Here is a 27127-nt window from a genome sequence, read left to right as displayed (position 1 = left end):
TACTTGTAGGGTGGTCTTCATAAAATCATGTCTGGTGGCTCAGAATCCAAACCCCGGCTGGATCAACCCTATCCGTCATTGCTGGCCCGTCTTGCGGAGGAGGTCCAGCTCAGCTACTGGTTACCGCAGATCCGCCCACAGCTACGCTTTCTACGTAACCGGTGCCAGTCAAGCCTCACTACAGCTAGCGGGATCGTTGCTTTTTTCTAACGTCAACACTCCGCCACAAATGCATTAACAGAGCTGTGCCAGTGTCGCTGAGATTTTCGAGTTGCTTCCCAGCGTGAACTACGAGCTAGCCAAGGCTAGCTTGTAGGAAGCCTCAGCTAACGCTAGCCGGCTAATATTAGCGCTAACTTGCTAAAACTGCGCTAGTTGTATTGCTGAAGCTTCACATCTGACACACAGACATAAATTATTTGAGTCGACCGTTTATGGCAACTATCACACATTTCATTGTTTACATATTAACTTTAAGGTTTATTTCTTTTTACTTTGTTTTTCATAAAAGGGCCCATGTAGCAGCTGTTTGGCATCTTTACACTTTAGATAACAAAAGACGTGAAAGGTCTCCATAGTAACCTTTGTTACCCCAAAGCCTAGCGGGCTTCAAGGTGACTACCAGTTTGATTGCAGTGCCACCCTGTGGACATCTTGATATACCCACACACTTCTACGTTTTAAAACATTTAGTGTTTAAATGGACTTTATTTGGTCATGTCATAAAATGCACGTGCAATAACAGCAAATTTAATGACGGCTCCATTCCACACCGCATTACCAGCCTCCCTTACCATTAGAACTGGAGGTCACCAAACTCAGCGCTTAATGTTAGGTGGTGCCACCTGTGCTGGTCACCCTCTAAACAGCTTTAAAACTGCAGCAACAGACACTGGAGTAGATCAGAACTCAGGTTTATTGATTACGTCACCAAATGCTTAGAAGATTACATCACAATATTATGTATAGAACCGTAGATCACTTTCATTTCTATGTATCTTACATTGAAAACTTTACAGTCTGTATTTTTTTCATTTACTGTATATATTTATATATATTTATATATTCCCTAGATTTAGGGAAGTAGACATCCATAGTTGCGAGGGAAGGAATGCTTTTCAAAAAATATTTAAATGCACTTTAAATAATTACATACATCCTTCTTTTAAAAAACAAGGCATGGAACAAACTCGAAATGATCCAGGATGCAGAGATGCTGGAGCCTCTGTGGATGCAAGTTTTGGTTTTGCTCTGTCAAACTAATGTGGAAGAGGGTCAACACTAAAGGGAGTTCTAGGCATCCAGTGCAAGTCGTTACACTGTGTCATGTTAATACCTGAACACACTGTAAAAAATAAAGATATGGACAACTGTAGTATTCTAGTCTAACTGATGGATGTGTGGAGGTTTTATGAGTCCACTGTAAAGCCAGGAGAAGTCGACCCCAGTGTAAGGCTGACTGGGTCAACACACGCGGGAATGCACAGCAGAGGGAAAGCAGCCAGTATATCAACCATCCGTACACTGTAAACCAGCAATTATCCAAACAGTAACTAAAGAAAGTGAGCCAAATAAATACGTAAAATCTCATTGATAGGCAAGAGGTGACAAACGTGACGGGATGGCCGTGTCACACAGATCTCCCAATTAAAGATCGCCGATAGTGTTGTAAGAGGCGCGGATTAGTTTCTCCTGCAGCTGTGAGGTTCAGCCTTTTCAACAACCTCCTTGATATTAACACAGATATGAGAGTTCAATAATGCTTCAGGATTGACATTAACACAAGGAACTTATTTTGATTGGATCACCTTTTTTTCTTTTTTTTTCCCCAAACAGGCACAGGTGGCCAGATTTCATGTTTTACTAGAACAAATGCAAGGAAATCAAATTCAATGAGATTTTTCATTTCCTTTCAGCATATAGACATTTTTCTTTTTGTTTTAAAGTATTTAAAAAATTAAGCGGGAAAAGAAAACACTCAAAATCTGTGAAAGGGTTTGCAATAATATCAATAAATTATTTGTTTACAGTTTTTTCGAGATGAGAGTCAGGGGGATGATAAATGACTACAGTCAGCAGAGAGTGCCGGTCACAGTGCTGTTCATCTCCGAGATAAAGAGGACGGCCAGGGGTCCGGGCGAAGGCATTTCTGGCTGCCGAGCACAGCCGAAAACTCAATGCAGAGTCCCAGCAGGAAAGCTTGTCTTTATCAGCCATCTGTGATCCGATCCAATCAGAGGTATAGAGTCTCTCGGAAATTGTGTCCACCTTCTCACCAGCACTCGCAGTTTCCCTGTTCATCTGCCTTCTTAGGATGCGGGAGTCCGGGCGGGCGCGCCCTCTGGATGAGCAGCAGCGATGTGGAAGACTGAGCCGATGCGCAGGAAGAAGCGCCTGAGGACGGCCCGCAGCTCAGGGATCAGGTCAAACTGCATCATCTCACACAGGTGGGGGTAGTAGCAGGAAGCGTGAGGCTTGAACTGGAACAAACAGGAGAACATTTAACTAAAGACTCAGACATTAAAAAAAACAACCAAAAAAAAGTGTATTTGGAAAAATATACAAAAGGAGGGGTGGTTGCTGACCACTACGTTCACAGCAGGGTGTTTAATTAATATGTCGACAGTGATGCATGTTTGTTGCTGGTTTTTTCCTGCCTTTAACAACAATGTCACGGAATTATGAAACTTTCCCAAAACGCAAAGTAGGGATTGCATAAGAAAGCGGTGCCGGCCAATCCACTGTAACAATACTGGTCTAGTTTTTGTTGATGCAGTGGTTTGTTGGCTGGCTGCACGGCGCCAACATTTCCTACTACTTGTGGCTGCACAGTTCTGGTTTCAGTCTAAAATGACCTGGAAAGGCACCTCAAGTCATGCGCTGCCATGAATCATTGTGCACATTCTCTAAATACATAATTCATATGTACTCACAAAAATGACATGAATTCAAAAGGATTGAACTAATAACATATTTTTGCTTGGGAAGAACTGATCTTTTTTTTGTACTTTTATTGTTATTCAATTCAGTGGGGAAGACGCAGCGTGAGTTGGAGAGTGTAGCACAGGTAAAGCTTTACTGAACAAATACTTTATCTAACACTACACTACTACTAATACTCTTTCCCCAAGTTGTTACTATTGTGTATTTGGAGGTGTACTCTGTGTGTGCGTTCCTGCCTTGTCATCGGGCAGCCGCAGAGTCCTGGTGAGCAGCAGCATCAGCAGGCTGTTCCAAGCCTCTCTGTGGCTCTCTGAGGTCAGACTGATGAAGTAGCCCAGAGCTTCATTACACACCCTGAGAGAGATGACACAACACAGACGCACATACACGATTATGACAAACACAAAGCTGTCAGTATCAGCGTTGCTACACAAAACTGATTATCAATCTGCATCATCTTTATCATAGAAGCAGCGATATCATGATGATAAACGTCTCACATGTGTGTTCTTGATGCAATACATGAGTCATCGCTTACAGCGACAAACACGACGAGGTGATATGTGCCCGGCTTTAGCGTGCCAATATATTACACGAAATGCGCACGCAGAGTACATTCATAAATTTATAATGAGGTATGAGCTGTGTGTCAAAACACAGGAACAAACAGCAGCGCTGCCCTTTCTGCCAGTGACACACTCGGTGCTTATTTATCCAAGGTTTAACATTTAACCGGTGATGACACACAGGAAACACTGTGAGAAAGTGCAGGAGAGTGCTTCACTCACAGCAGCAGGCGTGTCTGGATGTCGGGCCACGAGTCCTGCAGCTGAGGGTCCGAGTACATCCTGAACAAGATCCTGAGGCTGCAGGCTAGACTGCTGGTCTCCTGCTTCAGTAAGTTGGGCTTAGATTTCCCTTTAAACCCTGAAAGGTCACCAGAGAGATGACAGCTGTTAAAGCAGTAACAGAGGCTTGTAGTTAAGACCCATTTTGCTGCATATCACGTTCTCCACACTGCCTTTCCTTTCTGTATATCTATTGTGTATCAAAAAAAACAAAGGAAGTGAAAATAACACTGGGCTGGATAAAAAATTACTCTTCCCACAATTTACTGATAGTTCTCCTCTATTTAATGTAAAGCTATAAACAAAGAACCTTCTGAACTCTAACGTGCACAGGACAGAGAATCCTGGGGGCTTTCCCTTGGTTTTTACCTGCCCTCCAGAGTGCCGTCCTCTGTTCGTTATTGGAGTTGAAGTCCTTGGCAAAGGTGTGTGACTCCAGTAGGCAGTCCAGCAGCTTGAAGAGGTGTGCGGACGTCATGTGTCTGTACATGCCCTGATCTGGACCCAACTCACGTCCCTCAGCCTCCGACTCCTCCAGAGCATCCCGCTGGCAGGAGGAAAAGACTTTAGCATATATGATTTTATAATAGTTTTAAAAATAAGGCTGCACAAGGGGACACTGGTCATTTCTTGTCCCTAGGCCACTGGTGGCCTACAGAAACCATCTGGGACTACGTAGACACTTAATTGGATGAACTCGAGCCAACTACAAATTTTTAACAGAACAATTTTTTTCCTGAAACATTTGTCTGTGGCTGCTCCCACATTTTATCTGCTCCACCTTATATTAAAATTGTAAAGGTGAAGAGCAGGAATACATTTTCACTCTCTTTTCTTTCTTCAGCTCATTCGGGGTTATGATTTTGTGATTATGCATAAAAGTGACACACTGACAGAGTGGGTGAGGTGCCAAGCTTTACCTGCGCAGCAGCCATATTATCAGCATCCTCCTTCTTGCTGGTGGCTGGGTAGAAGACAATGTTGTCGACGGTCTGTATTAATTCAAGCTGCACAACGCATTTGATCAGCAGGCCTGCAAACAGCCTCTGGTCTGAAACTCCTGCAGCGGAGAAAAGTATAAAGGTGTGGAGATATGAGCACTAGAATTCATGCTGAGATTATTCATTTTACAGATTGAATAATTAAGCATGCGCTCGTGTGCTCACTGGCATTGCTTCTGCCTTTCCAGGTGTCGTCACTGGACATCTGGCTGTGTCCTCTCTCGGAGAGCGCTCGGTCGTAGCTGCTCTGTGACTGAGTGTCGAAATCAGCATCCTGGAAATGTACAGGAGCGACAAAATACACCATGAACACAGACACAGGTTAGTGTCTGATATAGTGGAAACTGTGTGTAAAGGAGAGTTCTTTTCATTGGTTAAAAGTAAAGTGTATGAAGCATGTGCAGAGCTGCTGCTGTGCATAGTCATCGTTTAGTCACAGGGTGAACTTGGTGAGGTTTTTTGTTTCCTCTTACAAAGTGTTTCGCGTCAGCTGCTTCCTCATCCTGTCCAGCCGGTCGCCAAGTCAACAAACTGGTTTGGAAAGCAAAAAAAACCCACAATCATGTGACAGCATAAACACAAGAGTAACTTTTACATACACCAAGTTTTGAATCCCCATTAACTCAGTGATGCCATCTTTGACACTTCAACTGAACTTGAGTATAGAGGACCAGCACTCACGCTTGAGGGCTGGTGTTTTGGAAGATCTCCAGCATACAGGAGCATGTGATGTCCCACACCTCGGGGCTGAACTTCTCCCCATTCAGGATCACCAGGTTCTCCAGGCAGTTTGTCCCGGACCGAGCCAGCTGCTCGTTGTCTGCAGAAAAGACAGAACAACTTCAGAACACATGTGCCTCACACACACGGGTGCGCTGCCTGTCAAAACCTTAAAGCTGCGCATGAAGTAAAAACTGAGGAGAAAATTCTGCCCACTCCAAGGTGAACTTGTGCGGCCTAAGAGGTTGACAACTGTAGTTTGAGCCTGGCTGGGGAGCTTTGTTTGCATCTCACCTCTTTATGTGCCACCATTTTTATGAGTTTTCTTTAAAAAATAAAAATAAAAATCCCAAAATACAAAAAAGAAGACTCACTTTAATTTCATTGCATTTATTCATGTTCATACACATATCTGAAATATCACCTGCTCTAACTCTGGGCTGTGAACATAAAATTCTGAGTCTCTGTCTATTAGAGAAAAAACGCAAAACTATATTAATTCAAAACCATGTGATTTGCAGACTCTCTTTGGCACCTATGGATGCCTTTCAGCAGCTCTGCTAGTTTTCAGACATCTTTCTGCAAGTCCCGCTCTGACCCTTTACACTTTATGCCTTTGTAAAGTCTACTGTATCCCTGTTAAGTTGAAACTGCTAGCCATCCTCCTCCACTTATCCAATTCTGGGTCTCAGGAGTGCTGGAGAGTCCATCCCAGCTGCTGTAGGGTGAGACGTAGGCTACACCCTTGACAGTCCCCGCTAACTACATGTCACTGAACCCCCCACGGAGACACAGGGAGAACATGCAAACTCCACTGCCCTGACTTGAACCACTGACTTTGTTATGTGTCCACAGTGCTAACCACTATCCCAACACTATTTCCCAAAAAGCAGCAATCCCTTCAAGCTAAATTTTAATCATAGGGAAGAGAACAGAGACAGGGAACCTAATCTGATGAACAAGTGGCACATAGTGAATGGAGATTGTGTTGGTGTGGCCAAAATACACCTTGTGCCTTTTCTACTGTTCAGGAGAACTCAGAACTTTAACAGTAGAACTCATTACTGGTTGCAGCTGGACCCGGCTATGATCACAAGTAACCACTGTTGACCCGAAGGTCAGGTCAGAAACAGATGATGTTTACTAACTATCAAGTGGACAGAGATGGTAGCTTATTGGAAACGTCTGAGTAGAAGAGCTTGAAGATTTTATATTTTTATGGGTGTAGTCCCAGAACTCTCAGTTAGTTGGAGTTTAGGGTGGGAAAAAGACTGACAAACCAAACAGGTTCAACTCATTAATGTTCCCCCTGCCGCTCTATGACAGCTGGGATAAGCTGCAGCCCCCTTGTGACTCTTAAATGGTTGATAAAACTTGGAAGATGAATTGGTATTTGGATGCTTTAGGAGTTTTTTTCCTCATCAATAAAATAATCCAAAGAAAATAAATAATGTTGTTTCAGGGGGCAGAGATGTTCTGACCGCTTAGTATTCTTCCTACATATGAGATATATCATCAGGACACCAGCCTGTACACCTAAAATAGAACAGGTGTTAGCGCTCTGCCTCGTGAGCTTTAAAGGTTGTTTGTCAGGACAGAGGCGTGTAATGAGCGATGACTATGATGAACACCTACCTTGCCTGACACACCACTGGAGTTGGGTGAAAATGTCAGCCAGTAGGATTTCACTGAGAGGCTCATAAAACTGTGTGAACACGTCACAGATGGCATACAGGGCATGGTTACACGTTGTCGTCATCCACTCAGTTTTCTGCAAGCAAACAAAAGAGGAGCAGGGGTTTTTCTTTTTGTTTTTTTACTTTTTTTATTACTTTAATTCCTCTGTACATAAATAGTTGAACAGCTGAAATCACACACAGCACTGACCTCTGTCTGCTGTTCGGGGAGCTTCATGTTGTCGAAGATGCGAAAGACAATTCGGAAGAGGTCGTGCCACCAGTGCTTCTCGAAGGTGTGACCGTAACTCTTCATAATCTCAAACATGACTGTGAGACCTCTGTCGGGAGAAACGGTAAACGTCAGTTTTACTGCATCACGGAGCAACCAGAACAGAACTGTTACTGTCTATAAAGTGCAAAAGATGCATTAAAACAGCTGATCCAACATTGTGAGTCTTTATGTAAAGGTCTGCAGTGTGACAGAAAGAATAATACGTGGCTTGGTTTGTTCCATTTAGCATTTATTTATACATCTAAAGTACTTTGCAAATATATGACCTCCATCTGATGGACAGTCTGACAGTCACATGTGTTCCTTCATGTTTGATCACATTACTTGAAAACTGTGTGGGTATTGTTCACTGGTAGGCTCAAGTTATCAAAAGAATAAAAGTCACTGGTGGAATGAGGCTCTTTGTTTATTTGGTTATTTAAAAAAGAAAGAAAGTACTTGATAGACTTCAAAATTTGTCTGTATTCATGTGACAATCCTGGCAGTGTCTTGTGTGTTTTTGTAAGCCCAAAGAGCGAGTAATCAGCTCTGACTCCTGGAGGTTTGGGGTGGATCTGTTAGCTGTGCGTTACACCCTGAGCACTGTATTTTTAGTCTATATTTGTTTACCATTTGGAAAATGTATGACTGTGAAAAGCCTTGTTTCCTTAGCAACTAGCACACAGAGTATTGCATTGTAACCACTGAAAAACAGCCAGCTATATTAATTTTTTCTTTTTCATTTTTGTATGACTGGGCTCGGTGTCGAGTTAAAGTGAGCATTTTATCTTCATGATCTCTGCACAGATTTATGGGTGCGTTTTATAGTTGGGTCAAACTCTATGACCTGGTGCGGACATCCAGCTTGCAGCGGTTGATGATGCAAGAAAGTTCAAACAGGATAGGAAACCAGCCGCGAACCCAAACCCGGTCACCAGGGGCAACATTCATGTCGTCACTCGTGTATTCCCTCAGGGCCTGCACATGGACACAGCAGGAAGTCAAGAAATGAGGGGGGAAAAGGAAAAATAAAACAACAACAACAACAACAAAAAAAAAAGATTCAAGAACCAAAACTGGTGTTTTCCCAGCTCAGGCGGTGAGCACCTGTGGTCTGTCAGAGACGTATTTAGCACAGTGTCGGATGAGTCTGATGGCCTCCATGCTGGTGTCAGGAAAAGCCGCATTGCACACAAACTCTGAGAGGCACTTCACTGCATCCTGGAAGGAGTCGATAGCAGCTGCAAAGTGCTCCCGGAAGGTGTTCACTGATAAAAGACACAAAAGCATGCAAAGTAAGAATGATAAGGTCCTGATCTGAAATCCCTCTTCTCAAACTAAAGTCAAAGCATCACTTACAGCTCATGTCTCTGTCAGATGAGCACTTGGATGGTTAACATCCTGCTACCTTGTTATTATTATTGAGTAAACATACTCACAGACAATGTGGCCAGTGGTCTGGAAGGCCAACTCCACTATAGTCTCATCATGGTCCGACGCTGCCTGATGAAACACTGAGAAGATGTTCTTCCAGCCTGAACGGATGTTTGCCGCCTGGGAGTTTACCATCTGAGCCACACACCTGATCACCATGTCTCTGATAGTAGGGGACCTGAGGGGGGGTTAGAGCTGTTAGCCTCACAGCAAGTAAGCAAACTGCTACTCCTCTTTTATCCATAATATCTGATGAATATTAGAGGTTCATGTAAACCACTCTGAACCCTTCTTACTTCAATAACCTTTTATCAAAACGAGAAAGTACAGTTTCAGATGACCCCATAGAAGCATTCGCTACCTGTTTTTCTTCATGATGTGCTCAAAAGGCCTCAGGAAATCTTTCTGGAAACGGAAGTTAGCCAGCTCTCCCTTCTCCAAGAACTTCATGGACAGCTGTCTTAGTGAGTCCACAGCAAAGATGGCAACATCCTCATTAGGGTTACAGCCCACCTACAAGGACACACCATAGACAGCTATCAGTTCAGTTCAGTTTTACAAAAATACTGATGGTGGCAAACACGACAGGACTGGCACCTGCTGCTGAACCCACCTACTTCAAGGTCTCATGTGTTGAGCATTTATAGATGCTCTGCTGCAAACCTCAGTTGTAGCAAGTGGTTACGTTTGAGTTACTCTGGTCATTTTCTGACCATTGACATCATCATCAAGGCATTTTTAAACAGAGAACTACCGCTCACTGGACATTTTCCTCTTTTTCAGCGTAAACCCTAGAGACCACGCTGTCTGGCATCATCAACAATGCCCTGCTGAAAGCCACTTAAAATCACCTTTCTTCCCATTCTGATGCTGTGAATGTCGGTGGGTCATCTAAATCCACTGAGTTGCTATCATGAGATTGCCTAGATATTTGCATTAACGAGCAAATGAACAGGTGTACCTAATAAAGTGGCTGTGAGTGCAACTCTGAAGCAACAGATCTTAATATAATGACTGAGATTAGGGGGTAATATCAGTGCATAGTGTCATTAATGACAAATGTCAGTCTTGAAAACCGTCCTACCGAAGGACAACGTCATTGTCGGTACATTCTGTAGATACACAAAATTTGCAGGCAAACAACAAGAACTGTGGCGGTAATAAATTTGTTTCATCAAGGGTTCAATACAGGACAAAAGGTGGTGCACAGAATGATGGCAGCACCACCCAAAGGACACTTCAAGACAAGCCTTAAGGCTCTGTACTTGATAAACATTTTGAAATTCAAGCTCTGTGGATGCTTTGCGACACTGACCTTGTTGAAGTGGTCGCCTATGACCTGCCAAATTCTGGACCACTGCAGCCTGATGCGGTTCATGTTGTAGTAGGAGATTTCCACAATCTTCTGCAGGCTGAACATCCTTGGCTGGTGTGCCGAGGCCAGCTCGTCCATGGACACCGCACACAGCCACCGCACAAAGTCCACTGCAAACAATTAAATGGGAAGGTGCTTTGAATTATTTTCTTTACATCAAACATGAAAAACCAAACGGGGATCATTTACACAGCAAAGTAAGACACACTCACCGATGGCATTTCCATCTAATCTGGTGGAACCAGTAAAGATCCTGCAAACATCAAAGTAGTTTTAACATTCAATTGTTATAATGGACAAGTGATGTGTGTGTGCCGTGTCTGAGGACTCTGACTCACCTGTCTACAGCTACCACCACACTCTGAGAGCTGGTCTCTCCTACTGACTCCTGAATATGAGCCATCTGTCTCTTATCTTGACTTCCCACCAGGTTACCTGCAACAACAAAGACATTTAACACATACTTATATATACACACACACACGCACAGGCAGCCCAGAGACACACCAAAATATGTTTTAAAGACCCAGTTTTAATGCAGCATATGTTCTACGTAATCCATTGTATCCTACCCAGGCCCAGGGGCATGAACTCCTCTGTGCCGGAGGGTAAGCCTTTGATGCCACCTTCCCTGTCCCGGACCACCCCTGAGATGTAGCGCGTCTTCACCCCTGTCCCAATCAACTGGGCGAGCTCCAGCTGACTAATACACCTCAAGATCTACAAAACAGGCATTAAAACAATAAAAATACACCATTATAGAGACATTTACGAAGAAACAGCCTACATGCAGACATTAAATTACATCTGTCGCTTGTTAAGAAATTTTAATTCGCACCTCATGCCAGGAGTTGCCCAGGTAGTTTCCATCAGTGTGGGCCACAGTGATCAGAGTCTTAATAGTGTCAATGTTCTTCTGCTTCATCTCTGTGATGCTGGAACTGGCTGTCAGGAGGGTGAATCTGGCCAAAGCCTGAACGTACGCATCTCGCTCCAACTGCAGACAGAAAGGGAGTGAACACATACTCGTGTTTTCACGCTGCCCGCACTGAATTGCTTCCAAAGGAAATATTAGAGATATGATCATACGTGAAATATAACCAGTTGGAACAGTTTTCTACAAACTGTGTGTAAACATGAGCCGACCTGCATACTGAAGATGCATGCGATCCTGATGGCACACCGAATGCCCTCCAGACACAGTGATGCTACCTCAGGGTCGTCGCAGTCCTGCAGGCCCACGCTGAATGCAGCCAGCAGTGGGGTCCATGCCAGCTGGAACACACACAAAGTATCATCTCATTTTACAAGTTATATCAGTTTCTTACTTGTTATTAATTTCACAGTCCTCATCCTAGTTGCAATATTAGTGCCAATGCTCCAGGGCATCGTCTGATATAATTTAAGGTGTTAAATATAAATCTGGCAAGAATCAGCACGGAAAAATGGTTAAAATCTGGTTTTCTGTTAGGTCACAGTAATGACAATGCGCTTCAACAAACAATTTTTTTGTCTTTATTGAACATTCTCAGTCCAGATGACTGATGTTTTCATTAAAGCTTCATTTTTGTTAATTAGGCCTTTCACCTCACTGAGCATTTTGCATTGTACCACCGGTGCTACCTTCGCTGTGTGCACACTTTCAGTGCAATCATGGAACTTCATTCTTTATTGATTAGATTGGCTTTGGCTGATGTTATAAGTAAACTGTTCCACATTTCATTTCCTAACTCAGCATTCACCATGTGAATGTTTGAATGAATATTCCCTTTGAGCAAGAACAATACGACAACTTTTCCTTGGTTATGCAAATGAGGAATCAATTAGAAATACCTTAAACATGGGCCTGACGTGCTCCAGGTGTGTAGCACTGAAGAAGGGCGCCTGAGCATGGCTGACCGCCTCCATTAGAGCTTTAGCGGTCTTCGCCATCTGTTCCATCTCCATGTTGTAGAGCAAACGACGCTGCTTCTCACTGGCCACACCTGATGGAAGGACGACTTTAATGTTTCTGACTGATTAAAAATAGGCAACAATAAAGCGTCTCTACTGTTTCTGCTATTTTGGTAAGTAATCCTGGAGTACTTACTCTGCTTGGTGGACTTTGGAGTGATTGAAAACTCTTTGCTCTCCTTCATGGCTATCTTCTTGCCTGCAATTTCATCATATATGGAGGACAGATACTCCTCTGGCAGGTCCTTACTGTCATTAATACCTCGGTTCATCTTAATGTACTGCTCTTTTGTCATTTTGTTCTTCACCTATGTAAACAAAGAAGATCAGGGCAGACAGTAGGAAGGGGTTCATTAAAAGGAACATCTAATTGCATATACACAGAACTTAACAAGAACAGACTATTTCTACTTTTCAGGGAACATTTGCAAAGCCTGTCAGCGGTTACTAAAATGTAACATCAAAAATAATTTTCATGTAAATGAACAAGTTTCATCATATACATATCTGAAAGCAGTGACCTTAGAGGAAGTGGTTTCTAAAGATTCAGTTTGAACATTAGTGCAAAAGATACTTTTAAGAATGATCATCCAGTTAGAGAATATCTATAAGAAAACATTAAATAGTCACAATGTCAGATCAACAGAGTGACTGAAAAACTTGAAACTTGAAATAATAGAACCTTATTGTATATTTTAAACAATATTACGTTTTAGTGATTACACCGTGGCGGACTGTTTATGGCTGAAGTTAAAAAAAATAACTTTTTCGTCTGCAATTAGGGTATTTAAAAAAAAAAGTAAGTTATAGCAGATTCTGCAGGAAACACAATACATCTTTGTTTTCTTTGTCTGATGCTGTATTACAGTCTCTGGCTCTCAGTCTTCAGTCTGCATGCATCACTGCACACCGTATTTCTCGCCTGCTTCTCTCAGAGTTTAAATTTCAAACCTAGTTTCCTCTGTTACAGCGGTCTGTCAGCAGTAATAATTTGGGGCAGTAGCTATTTAATGAAGGCAGCATTAAGCCAGACACTGCCTGGCGCAGCACCCACATTCATTTGAATGATGCTACTACAATGACACAACGGAGCTCTGCGAGCTAAAGGATTGGGCTCTGCTTGATGGGACAGCTCACAGTGACAGCTTGCTTGAGTTTTAAAATCTGGTCATGATCCTCTGTGCTTTGAATCCTGATAACATGTTAAAAATGTTGAGTAATGCTTCTTTTCTTCCATTTTCTCCACAGATAACCTTGCTGTCCTTCAATAAACAACAACACAAAACTGTCTCTGACTCTTCAGTGCCTACAGAAGGGATCCAAGTCCTTAATGAACATTTACCACAAGCAGTTAAACTGACTGTGTGACAATGACTAGTGACAATATGAGTGCAAGGACACAAAAAGAATCAACAGTTCTCACCTGAGGACTATGCAGGTCTGTGGTGAGCATAATGATTGAGTATGCCAGCACGTACGCAGTGTCGGCGCTGGCAAACAAAGTTTGTCTGCAAAGGAGGACACATACCAACATTTAGTGGTTGCTCTGTTCTATTTAAACGCAAACTCCAGAAATAAACAGAAGTAAATCTTTCAAGCACAAATATATTGACAGCAACCCGTGACATAGTAGGAAACAGTGGCTCTTACCCCTGGTTACACTCCAGGTACCGAGCAGCAAACTTCTCCATCAGTCTGTCGATCTTCTGGGCCTCCCCTGGCAGCCTGAAGCCTTCCAAGAACATCCTAAGTGCAGAGACAAAGTCCCGGCCACAGAAATCCAGCTGGTCCACGTAGCAGTACATCACTTCTTTGTTGAACTTGATGTTCTCTCCCAGGAACTCGCCTACCTGCGTCTGTGGATGCACAGACGATGGGGACTTACTAACTTGAATTAAGAATGCAGCAATAAGTGTGCAAGTCTGTAAATCTGTGTAACCCTCACTGTGTCCAGTCTGTCTTCCTGGTGGAGGAACTGGGCGATATCCTCAGCTTTAGGACCCAGCATGCCCTGATCCTGCAGGTACTGGATACCACGCTTTGGCTTCTTGTTGAAGCTGCAGGAAAATAAAATAAAAATCAACAAAACTTTTGAGTGGACAAGACAAAGGGGAAGTGCAAACATTGCACGCAGGTCCATTCGCATGTTAAACCACAAGCAGGCTGAGAAAAAGAGCTCACAGTTCAATGCCGTGCTCAATGATGTCCTTCTGCTGTTTTATGACCTCGTACTGCTCTGGGTGGTCTGCCTGGGATACAGCAACACTGGAAGAGATGGCAGAATCCAGCGAGCTGATGCTGTCCCGACGTCCCGCCAGCTGCTCTGGGAGCTTCAGCTCGGCCCCCTCGCTATCAGACGGATGCTCCTGACCTGCAAACCCAACGCACAAGAATAAATGCATCTAAACTACCTACTCTGATTTTCATTATTACTACATTCACTTTGGAAAAAACACTTACCCAAGTTAGCTTGAAGGTTTGGATTGACATACATGTCTTTGCTCCACTCCACCATACATTTGAGGATGGACACCAGACACTCCAAACCCTTTTTACGTAGACTCAGCTCCTGTGGAATGGCCAGCAGGGGACAAATCAAGCTGTGAATACAGTCTTTGAGAAAATGACCCTACTTTTCACTTGATCCATTACATCGCCATGGGTGCCATCTATGGGTTACATCCTACTTCTCTAATAAAACTATGGCTCTGCCTCCTTACAACTAGGTGCTTACTATTTTTAATAACTAGGCTGTTAAACATAACTCTGAAACACTCAGTTGTTGCTAAGCAGAGAGACCCTACTTTGGCACAGATTATCCTAATGAAATGCATCACAGTGCACACATACCTGCAGGGGTGTCATCCCGAGCTCCTGACCACTCCTGCCCTGAGCGATCTTGGACAGATCATTGACAAGACGCTCAAAAATGTTGGCGGCATTCAGGTCACAGTCGTAGTTTACATATATGTCAACAACACACTGAGCATCTGGGAGAAAGGCAAAACGAATTAAGAAAAACATTTCAAAAAGGTTTTTATGTCATATGTCTTGAAAAAGTCTGGACTGCCTTGAGCAACCCCTCGCTACAATAAAATGCTTAAACTAATGCTGTGCTAAATTCACTAGTGCCAACTGAAATAGCAGCTAAATTTCTGCATTTGATGAAAAGGTAACAAAAACCCAGAGAATGGCAAATCATCATTTATCAAGGCTATTTTGAGACTTGCATTTCTGCTACCACTTCCTATTGCTCTCTGCAGTTACAGAAATGTCAAGCCTGTGCTCTTGTTAATAAGCGACTTTCAACTACATCTTATTATAATGAACTTGTATCAGTGGACCTGTACCTGCACAGATGCGTGTTAGCGTCTGGATAACCATCCATTTGTGCTCAAAGGAGCTGGTCGACGTCTCCAGGATGGTCAAAAAGATCTCTCGGAAAAACACCTGAATCGAGGAGAATGAGATACTCAAGCTTTAAAGATATAGCACCTGCTGTAGACAAATGTCCTTCAAGGTGATTAAATTAACTTTTAAATGAAGATTTTTTTGTGCCAATCGACTCAATCCAGGAGACAGTGCATATTACTATCCAAGTGTTTTACCTCAATCTGCATCTTCAAGTGGACTTTGAAGTGGGAAAGCAGGGTGAGGAAGATGGCCAATGAGAGTTCAAAGACCTCAGGTACAGAGGAGACGCCATTTTTGGACAGTGCCACACACAGATACTGCTTGATGGCATTCACAAACATCTCGTGGGTGCGAAACACCGGCCCGGCGCCCTGCAGCACGGAGAGCAGCAGCTGCAAGGAGACAATCTTAGACCGCAACTCATGAGACCTGCAGGTTAGAGGAAGGGTAAAACACAAGTTCATACACGTAAACGATGTATAGTTTAGGGGTTCATTTCAACCTGGTATTTGATAAAGGCTAGGACGCCTTCTCTTTAATCTACCTGGGCTCATTTTACTCTGCCCTATTCACACTGACTGGCCCAGCAACTAATGTTACAGTAATTAGAGAAGACAGGGTCACAGCAGGATGGAAAAGGGTAAGTTCACTCTGCAGAAGCCAGAGGCGGTGATATTTTTCTGGGCAAACTACAGTGTGGCAAGTAGATGCTAAATAAAGTGTCAGGGCAGGGGATTCATGGGGATTACATAAACTTAAAATTCATAATCAAGCATCTGGGTTAAGTTAAAATATTATGTGACAATGTCTGTCAAGTCATAAAAATGACTCACTTTGGGTCTGGAGGGCCATCAGCAAGAGGCTTCATGGAAAGCTTACACAGAGAGCGGAACACCAGAAATGCATCTTTTTGCAGGATGTGAGAGAAGCGAGCAGCGTTGTGGGGTCCCTGCAGGGCCTCAGCATCCTGAGACAGATGAAGAGAGTTAATCACACTCTATACCATACCTTAAAGGCAACAAAATCTCTAATTGGTCTAGCCTCAAGCCTTTAAATACTAACAGAGGCTCAAAGCAGAGCACAAGATGCTACATTAATATTTTAAATGATAGCTTCATTTAGGGAACAACTTTAAAACAAAGCTCCAAAAGCAGAATCGAACTGAAACATAATACAATCCGAGAATAAAGTCGAGAAAAGGGCCCAGGAGGCTTTAAGAAGATGTAAATGCACACATGGAGGTTCAGATTTAGTTTGTTTCAGTCACACTGCTTAACTTTTTTTCACTACTAACGAACATCTGATGACACTGACACAGCTCACCAGCATGTCTGTGGAGGACAGTGAAGACCGGTCCTCGATGATACCATTCATCTGCTGACCTTCTGTTCTGACTCTGGGGGGAGCCACCTCTGTCTGCTCGGTGGCAGGGTGCGGTGGATGCTCGCCTCCTGGAGAAGAAGCCAGAACAGACGTTTTCAGGTCATTGCAATGACAACTGAGCAGACTGCGAAGAACGGAAGATGCAGGATACACTAAAAAGAGAATAGGAATATTAGAGGAGTATCCCACCTGCTCCAACGTGGGTCTGTGTTGGCTGTTGCTCTCCCTTCTCTGCTGGGTTTGAGTTGCTCTCTGGTTTGTCCCCTTCGTCACCTTGCTGAGCTGCTGTGGGAGAAGTCTCAGCACCCTCCTCCTCAAACACTGAATCTGACATATTTAGATAACTGAATTTATAGATTCAAAGGTTCAAGAAGCTAATCTGTTTGAATCATTGAGGATTTTCTTGAAGTGCTTCTTAGATTTGACTTATTACACAAACCTGTTGATGGTGTGACCTGCTCTGCTTCTCCATTAGGTGGAGTATTTTCACTCTCGACTTCCCCATTGACTGACGGTGTGTCTGGCTCTTGGTCCTGGTCCAGATCAGGGGCTGGAGATGGGTGTGTGGAGCTGCTGGTATTGGTGGTGAGATCTGGAGTACTCGCTGCCGGGGATGGGGAGTTCTGTGGCTCAGGAGTTGACGTATGGTCAGACCGGGGGGAGCCAGACCTCCGGCTGCTTGGGACAGGGGATGGATTTTGCTGGGGCAAACGTAGGCGCTCCTTCTCCTGCTCCTGAGCCTCCAAAGCCTGTGGAGGAGGGAGAAGATGAAGGGACTCCCTATAGTGACACAAGCTTATCAATCCTCTGGTTGGATAAGCTAAGACATTTAGACATTTTGACACCCCCCCACCATGAAATGGTAGTAGATGTGAAAGGGACCCATGATGAGGTTATGGAAGAGTAAACAGCAGACACGATGACCTGGATGACTGAGAACCTTCACAGACATACAGCAGACATAAAGGCGACTAGCTCCGACTCTCCAAGAGATCCACCTTAAGATCTGAAACCCACTGCTTACGTTTTCTCCTTTATTGGATGTGTATGAAGTCAAAAAAGGTGGTATATCCCAAATATCACACACTGAATATGCATTAGTGCGTATGTATGAATATGAGCACTGATGTCCCGCCTACCTACTGTTCAAATCTTCTGTTTACAAGCGACAGCCAATCAGAACAAGAGTGGCTTTAAAGGAACTAAAACAAGCTCATTTCAGACAGACGATGAAGTGAGGGGCTTCAGCTCTGATTATGATAAGTAAGGATTATGTAACATTTAATAAATCAAAGCTCCTCTTGTAGAGTCCAAAAATAATACAGAGAGCCAGTTCTTTAGTACATTTCTATAATTAAACTTTAACACTTCTACATAATGAACAATGACAGAGTAACTGTTGCAACAGTCTCAGGTGGTCGAGTCTAAATGCATTGAATGTAGTGTTATCAAAGTAGATGTGACATATTTATTTATATATATATTTAATATTCATATTTATTGTTTATTTTGTCTGTCTGCCACAAGTAGGACAAATGAATGCTTGGGTAATGGTATAAGTCTTGGTCGTGTTTTTCTGGCCAGTACAGTGGTGTAGCGGTTTGCGCCATCACCTCACAGCTACCATGTTCAAATCTCCTGGCTGCGCTCAGTTTTCATGTTCTCCCTGTGACTGCAGTTTAATGGATCTGAGGTAGTTAAAGTGGATAAATAAAATACTCTACACTGTGGCTTGTAGTCTGAAGTGCTTTGAGTGGTCAATAAGGCCAGAAAAGTGCTATATAATTTCCTGTCCATTGAGCAGCTAATGGGAAGCTAATTATTACAGACTAATTACTGTTCCTGCCTGAGACAGGCCAAGGTTACAGCTGTTTACAGCTCATTAGGTACACATGGCTTAACTGTACGGACTCTGGTTACTGCTGCAGGTAAGGCTGAGGCTTCTATAATTAAAACTGTGATGATGACTTATTATTTTCAGTGAATCCAACACTAATCAGTACAGTGATCCTTTAAGCGAGCACACAGAGCCCTACACTGTTTAACAGAGACTTTACTTTTTGAACAACAAGATTAGAACTTCGGGCTGCAACTGTTTTATGAGCAGATGAGCAGCAGCGCTTTGTAACAGTGTTAGACTGACAGCCTGGTTTTCCATGCGGGTGAAGATAACGTTGAGCATCTGGGTGAGGGTGGCCTTGGCCGTGGTCTGGTTGATGAGGTTGCGGCTGGCCAGGTAGATGTTGTAGCAGGTCCTGACGGTGAGGAGGACTGTGCCCTCGTGGATCTCGATGTGCGGGGAGGTGACCGTTGTCAGCAGGGCCTGCACAGACAGAAGAGGAAGTTGAGACTTATCACACAGGATGTCTTATTCAGACCATGCTGCTGAATCATCGCTGGACTTCCCTACTACAGCTTCTCTACTCTTCTCCTCCATATTTGGTGCAGAATTAAAATCTTTAAAGGCAGTTTCACTTGGTCAGTGTAAATGGGCTGTAATGACGGTCAAGGCTCCTTCTACAGTTTATGCAATCAAACAGATGCTGATAATCTGTCCTATAAACCTTTTGTCAACAGTGAAAACAGATTCCTTCTTACAGTAGACTTTGTCCTTTATGACCAACCAGGATGTTTATTTCAGGAGGTGGGCGGAACCTCAACAAGCAGCAGCAATGATAACCTACCATCTAAAACGCAAATATTAAGAAAGATGAGAAAATATAAAATGATGTGTGACATATCACGGGTGAGCTGACATCATCTTTCCTATAACAACGGTCCTAATACACAAGTTTAAAAAATATAATGATAGACATCTGACAGTGTTTAAATAATCTAGGGGAAACTTGGAACAGCAGGTATTCTACTCATCTTTGCCTTTTCTTTGATCCTGAAATGATGAAGACACAAATGTGTCTGCAGTTTTACCTCAATAACCAATCCTCTCTTACTCCTAACTCACATTAGAGACACAGCATAGAGAAGTAAGCCTTTGAGCTTGGCGGTCTGGGCTCTGACATGTTAGTAAACAACATCAACGACAGCTGGATGATCTGAAGGCTGCCAGATGTGAGGTGAAGCACTGGGTATACCTTGATGATCTGTAGCTGGACTCCCTCATCGGTTTGTGGTCCCTGGAAGCAGTTGCAGATGGTTTCCACCAGTCGGTCGATCAGCCTCTTCCCAGGAGTTCTGCTGTCCGGAGCGTTGCCTGTGATGTGGCCGTAAGCAATCAGCTTCTGCAGTGGCGAGAGAGAGTGTGTGTGGGTCAGGGTGGCAGGGTGTAGAGCTAGAGGTAGTGTTATTCCCCTTTTGGATACAGTGTTGTCCAAAAGTCTTGAGCCACCCCTCACTGGGAAATGGGTGCAAGGACTCATTGAAATAGTATGCAAATATAAATGAAAAGTTATATTTGGAACTTTTGACCAAAACTGAACAAAAGACAATTTAAAAAAAAAAAAAATTGTGGAATTTAAAAATATTCAGACTTGAGTTATCCTGAGAGCGGGGCACAAACGAATGTAGTTTTTCTTTTGCTAAATGATTAAAATATTCACAAACTGATTGAATCATTTATTATGCAAGCAGCAAGTGCAGTTGTGCTAGAAATGATAATTATTTGTTTTCAAAATCTACTTTTTTCCTCCTCACTGTCTTTTTTTTCTAAATACCAAAAACACCAAAACTACGTTACCCCATCAATTAGGTTGCCAATAGGTAGATATAGCGTGTGGCTCTGTAATGCAGACATATCCATCTATCCATCTCTCATTTAACCATTAATTTATCATGAATTGAACAGTTCGATCCCTATATGGACCTTTATGTAGCCATCTCTTTATACAAACCACTGGTATATGGACGGATGAACAGACATCAACCCAGGTCTGTTTATCCTTTCCTCAGTAACGCTCCAAATACATTTGAAATTGACTGAAGCTATGAATGTTTACAACTGAAAGAGATCTACACACACTGAGCTCTAAACTATATATAAATATAGATCAGAGATCCTGTGTCAAATGTGAGCTGTGGAGAATCTGGAATTTCCCCTGGGATCAATAAAGTACCAGTTTATCTAGCAAAATGCTTTTCTCTCTCAAAATCTGTCTGTGTTCATTAAACAGTTCTATATCTACACGTTACTGTCCACAATTTAATTTGAATGTTGCAATTAAGAATCTGTGTAACAAACAAACAGTTGTTCTTTACTGATCACTAAGCAGTAAACCTGAGTATGTACGAGCAGTGTACAAGTGAAGGGTCATATTTTGGACACAGCCATGAGCCCAAATAACTCACATGATGTTAGCACCTCAATAACTCAGAGCACATAACAAGTTTAAAAAAAAAAAGAAAGGAAGTCTGTGTTTGCTTGCTTAGGCTGTTGTAAGTCAGTACCTTTGTTCCACAAAAGCAGAGTAAATGTACTTCACACGTTACAGCTGGCACAACAATACAAGTGTAGCTACTATGAAAATCTCCATTTCCGATTGTGGCTCAAGAGTTGGGAGTTCGCCTTGTTGCCGGTTCGATCCCCGGCTCGGACAGTCTCGGTCGTTGTGTCCTTGGGCGAGACACTTCACCCGTTGCCTACTGGTGGTGGTCAGAGGGCCTGGTGGCGCCAGTGGCACCAGTGGCACCAGTGTCCGGCAGCCTCGCCTCTGTCAGTGCCCCCCAGTATAGCTTGCCATCACCAGTGGATGACTGGTTGTGTAAAGCGCTTTGGGGTCCTTAGGAACTAGTAAAAGCGCTATACAAATACAGGCATTTACCATACCATCTCCGCACACATGCACAGGATGGCATGTGTGCGTGGAATGCAGAGCCATTGTTCTGCGTAAATGTCAGACAGGTGTATCAAGATTTTACCTTGCAACATCCAGTTGGGTTATATAATCATTAAAAAAAACTTGCTGTGTTTTACTTACTGCATGCATAAGCACAAGAAGAGTGAGAGTGACAGGTGTTTGTGTGTGTGAGTGTGCAAGAGAGAGTGAACTTTAACCTGCAGACAATCCAAAGAGGTGCTAACTATCCGGGGGGACTTAGACTGACACGCCAACTCAAAAGGCAGCACATATTTATCAGCCTCGATGTAGTTGGCTCTGGGCGGGACCACGGTACCATCCCTGGAGGAAGGAAAGGAAAGCAAACAGCTGAGAAAACTGGCAAAGCTGCATCAAGAGCAGATTTCTATACACGCAATGTATAGCGTGTAAGCTGTGCAAGCTGGAGATCCTCAACTTCATGATAATGACACAGATTATGTGAATAATTCAAATGTTATGTCAAATCTCTTATTCTGCAGTCCTATTATCATAGTCCAGAACTCTCACAGCACAACGACATTCAGTCGAACAGGCGGCTCGTCTACGGCAGAAGGCACATTGCATTGCAAACACTATCCCATAATCTAAATAAAAACAGAATGCAATGATTTCTAAATCATTCAAACTCTATATTAAAAAAAAAAAGCTGCAAAAAGACATCATATCAAACACACAACAAGGATTTTATTTGTTGTCCCAACACACCCTTGGGACAACAACAGCAATATGTTTCAATAAACTGAGACGGAGCCATTAAAAGACTGGACAAGTTCCACAGATCTTTAGAAAAAAAAACTTCCCTGATGGAGTAATTGTGTTAATTGCAATAAGTAAACTGATTAGGTATAAAGACAGGATCCCACAAAGGCTGATTCATTTAAAAGTAAATACAGAGGGAGATCCAATGCTCACCGTATTTACTGCTAAATTAAAGTAAACATGTCTTAATGGATTTTCTCGTCTATAGTGCAAAATATTAACAACAGATTCAAAGAATCCAAAGAAGTCTGTTTGCAACAATATTAAATTGCTGTGACCTTGTAGGTCAGAAATCCTGCAGTGGAAATCACAACATGGACTCTTTTTGAAAATGAACACGGCTGCAGGCTTTTCCAGAAAGTAAAACAAAAATGTTGGCTGAGCTACTTTGAGACAAACAGGACAAAGTAGTAAACCATCCTGTGATCTGATCAATCAAATGTGGAGGTTATTTTTCAAAATTATGGAGTGCAGTTGGATTAATCCTGAACAACTGAGGAGCTGAAAGTCTGCACCAAGCAAAAACTGGAAAACAACTGGTCACTTCCCATATTTCTTTCAATAAAATGTCATCTTTTAACATTTGATATGTTGCCGTTTTACCATAAGGAATAGATATTTTAAATACATTGTTTACAAGCAGTCCTACTATTGCAGTCAAATCACAATGAAATTCAGAAGCAATCCTTACTTCAAGTTCTTACCGAAAATACCAAGAAGAAGGAAAAAAAACTTTCAGATAAAAAGAAAGCTTTGTATTTAGGAATACTCACTTTTGTTTCTCCAATTCTTCCTTGATTTCATCTGTTAGAGGAAAGCACAGGAGATTAAATGTTACTGAGGTCTGGACGCTCTGCAGCACACCGGCCACACTGCTGCGTGCCACAGCACATAAGTGTGACTCTTGATCCAGGGGTTACTAAGTTGAGCATAAATTGTAGTAGCAGCATTATATGCTACACACAGGAAATTAGTATGTGCAAAACTCACTACAAATGTCATAATCACTATTCTAGACTAATATACTTTAAATGGTGACAAAAACATATGATTCTCCTTCCTTTTCACACAGTAAGAATGTGATGTGAGGTCAGTTCATTCCTCCAAAGTATATAAATTAGTACTACACATAAATATATAAAAAGGTATGAATAATACTCACACGCTTTTTTAGTCACATGGCTGCTGCTGACAACGATCGTCTCTTTCAGCATACCTAGTTCATCATTAAATACAGTACCGTGCAAACGTTTTGAGCCACCACTGAACCCTTTGTTTGTTATGACACTTAACACTGACCAGTGACTTATTCAAGCATAAGAAGGCACCTAACTCAAGGGATGAAGCTTTTTGTCTACACATGACAACTTAGCAAAGAAGCGGTTTTAAATTGGACCAAAAACACAATTTGTTTTCATTTCTTTAGAGGAATCTATGAAAAATGCCAATGACACCACAGTTTGACAGACATAACAAAGAATTATTGCACCAACAATGGAATTCCCACAGAACTATAACCCAAAAACTTTGCATATTTCACCATGTTGTGCATTGTGTCCTTAAAGGATTTGAGGAAAGTTGACAAGCAGAGGACAAAAGAAGGAGTGGGAGGGCTAAAAAACAAACAGTATCTGACAATAATGTCCTTAAGAAAATGAGAAATTGCAGCACAGGCCTGACACAAGACCTGAGAGATACACCTGACCCCAGCCCTTCAGTTAATCCACCTACTGTTTGCTGAAGCCTCATTAGAATTGGTTTAAGTCGAAAAGGCTGCCAAATTACCCATATCGGGACAGAAAAACAAACAATGGAACACTATCAGTCACAGACTGGCCTCCACAAAACCCGACCTCAACATTATTTTCGGAATGTGGGATGATCTTGACAGAGAAGAAATCAAAAGGCAGCCAACAGCCAAAGAAGAGCTTAGGAATACGCTTCACGAAACCTGGACAACTATTCCCAAAGACTGCTCAGAGAAATGCCAAGAAAGCTCGTCTAAGAGAGTTGAGAGAGCGTGGAAAAATAAAGATGGTCACAGCAAATAGTTACTTTTAAGCTCATGAGAGTTGCACAAACTGTTTCCACCTTGTATCCTGTAGTTTTTATTTGTGTTTGTGTAAGTTTAAATAAATTGCTGCACCCTTATCCCATGCAAAACATAAAGAAATGAGGGGTGGCTCGAGACTTTTGCACAGTACTGTATAAACTAATGCAAGACAGCTTAGCTTTCTGAACAAGGTATTTGTGGCAGTGAGGGGAAAAAAACTGAGGTATTCATGAGACTTGCCTAAGGCCACATTGACTGAATATCGGGTACACACTAAACACTGCCGTGAGGCGTTGAGGGAACACGTGTTGTGTTCAAGTGCCACATATGAGAGTCAAACACGGACAGAGAGCACACGGAGCAGCCCCGCCTCGCCAACCACCACTCAAACACGTCCTTAAACTGCCTGCACCCTAATATTGTGGCACAAGTTGTTTCCCCAATTTCTCAATGACCTAACAAAAAAAAAAAAAAAACGACAGAGACAAGCACCTTAGAAAGCAACACCACACTCCGGGCAGCTTTTAATGTCTTTAGGTCCAATAAGACACTGCTCGCTGACTGTCACACAAACAGGCAGAGCAGTCTGAGCTGAAATGCACACAGCAATGCCGTAATGAAGTAAACAGCTCGGCGTGTGCAACACTATCTGTGACTGGGTTGAATGGAAAAGAACGAACGTCAGAATATCCTGGAGTTAGGTAGCGTGTGTGCGTGTAGAGCCGGACCAGGCTGTCTGGCTAGTTGACAGTGCTACGTACAACACAGGGATTGGTCTGTTTAACTAGCTAACCTAGCTACAACTAGCTAACGTCAGTTAGCTGCGTTAGCATGTTACCCTGCCGATGTCCGTTTAGAATGCGGCTGTGGCCGGATATCAACATAACAAAGGTTATAACTGAGAGTGAGAATGGTGTCAACACATAATTATCTGTCTGTAAACATCAACGGGGAACCAAACAAGCGATAAAGGCCATTCAGTTGCTAACGCTAGCTAACTGGGTATCTCTACCATAAAGGCAGACCTCAGAGCGAGATGTTTCAATGAAACGCGACAGAAACATAAGGCTCGGCGAGCCAATGTTCATAACAAACCCGCTTACCGAGCGCCACCTGACAGGCTTTACGCAGCTGGCTGTGCTGGCTCCTCTTCACCTCCTTATCCGAGAGGATTTTCTCCAGCGCCCTGGACAGAAACATGCTCTTGGTTTTGCTGTTTTCTGCCTTCGACTGCGAGTACTGCTGCTGCTGCTGCGGTAGCCGGTGTTGTTGCATCTCTCGATCTTGTTGCCGCTCCTCTCTCAGGCCGTCATCTTCGGCCTGGTCCTGCGAATTAGCAGGTGACAAGGAAAAGCTAACGAAAACCAGGCTATCACAGTCCGTTCAGTAGAGGTGCTACCTCAACTCAGCGCCGCCATGCTGGGTACACGTCACGTCACATCACGTGATTCTCAGCTGTGTGGATTTTGACAACAGCACATCAGGTAATCGCTCAAACCTAGTTAAATAGAGTTATACCAATGGAAAAAAACGATATATTGTTCGAATCCGACATAATAAATTATAAACATTCCGTTTTCAAAGACTTCGAGTTCTGTAACTTAAGTTAAAATACTCATTTTCATGTTGAATATTAAGCTCGCTCACGTCCTGGAATATCCTGCAGATGGCGCCCAAACTCTACAAAGTATTTATATGAATGCTACTCAGTTCATCTACCGCACATACTACCTGAAAAGCAGGTCAGTGGCATCTCCATGATTTTTTTTTTAATTGGAGCGGCACAGGAGGGAACAAGAACCAAGCAGGATGTAACATCAACTGAATTTTTAATAAGTCCTGCTTGCAAATTGGTTAAAAATTCAGTCAGTTGTAACAGTTTTTATTTGTAGACAGACCCCCAGCTTCCATAACCATGATTTAGGCTGCAACAAAATCCAACCACTGACTATTGCTACATATTAGTTTATTTTATATTTTATCCAGTTCTTCCAATCAGCAGTTACAGGTATATATATAGATAAATAAAAGCATCAATATGAAAATACTGACAGACAATCTTCATTACAAGTCTAAAACATAGAATTTATCTGGCAAGCAACAATCATTGCTCGATCACTTAAAAAATTTCTGACAGAGTAAAACATTTAGCCTGTTTCAAGGTTGCTTTAATACATGTTTTTCTTCCACAGAAATCATAATTCACAGTATGAAAAAAAACCAAAAAACAATAATGGTGTCATGTCTTGCACAGACTCTCCTGTTGCTTCAGCCAGAACCGTAAAATCACCAACTGAAATCATCTCTAATGGACAATAAAAATCTACTGTACCGTGAGATTTATGACCAAAAACAACAATCACAGATAAACAATATATCAGTTATAAAAATAAAGTCATAAAATGTGTACAAAGAAAGAAAAATATGCCGACATCTGATTAGAGAATAAATAAAAATGTTGC

At 42.6% G+C, this 27127-nt stretch overlaps 2 protein-coding genes across 2 annotated transcripts in view; both read right to left on the bottom strand.

The window, feature by feature from the left end:
- The window catches only part of bcl2l1 (BCL2 like 1), a 29215-nt gene extending 28899 nt beyond the window's left edge, over positions 1 to 316 (bottom strand). The window contains exon 1 of the mRNA XM_006804048.3: positions 4 to 316. The gene's annotated coding sequence lies outside the window, so the exon portion shown is untranslated. The remainder of the gene's footprint in view (positions 1 to 3) is intronic.
- A 582-nt stretch (positions 317 to 898) lies between these two features.
- On the bottom strand, positions 899 to 26106 carry arfgef2 (ARF guanine nucleotide exchange factor 2). Its single transcript, XM_006804050.3, has 39 exons — positions 25769 to 26106; positions 23386 to 23416; positions 22030 to 22153; positions 20114 to 20260; positions 19165 to 19344; positions 17461 to 17770; positions 17211 to 17348; positions 16962 to 17089; positions 16472 to 16605; positions 15833 to 16067; positions 15575 to 15674; positions 15075 to 15214; positions 14685 to 14793; positions 14406 to 14595; positions 14170 to 14281; positions 13875 to 14080; positions 13648 to 13732; positions 12361 to 12532; positions 12105 to 12256; positions 11418 to 11546; positions 11110 to 11268; positions 10844 to 10991; positions 10610 to 10706; positions 10484 to 10524; positions 10212 to 10381; positions 9258 to 9409; positions 8902 to 9074; positions 8570 to 8730; positions 8310 to 8440; positions 7400 to 7529; positions 7148 to 7283; positions 5474 to 5612; positions 5266 to 5323; positions 4958 to 5066; positions 4712 to 4851; positions 4161 to 4338; positions 3732 to 3870; positions 3180 to 3297; positions 899 to 2480 (listed from the first exon to the last, which is right to left on the bottom strand). Exons 1-39 carry the CDS (start codon positions 25938 to 25940, stop codon positions 2310 to 2312), a joined length of 5544 nt encoding a protein of 1847 aa, XP_006804113.2. The 5' UTR covers positions 25941 to 26106; the 3' UTR covers positions 899 to 2309.
- Positions 26107 to 27127: the final 1021 nt, after the last annotated feature.

The sequence above is a fragment of the Neolamprologus brichardi genome, chromosome 20, assembly GCF_056152115.1.
Source record: "Neolamprologus brichardi isolate AB-2024 chromosome 20, ASM5615211v1, whole genome shotgun sequence".
Taxonomy (NCBI): domain Eukaryota; kingdom Metazoa; phylum Chordata; class Actinopteri; order Cichliformes; family Cichlidae; genus Neolamprologus; species Neolamprologus brichardi.
The sequence above is the reverse complement of the archived record's forward strand: the minus strand, read 5'-3'. Positions and strand labels throughout refer to the sequence as shown.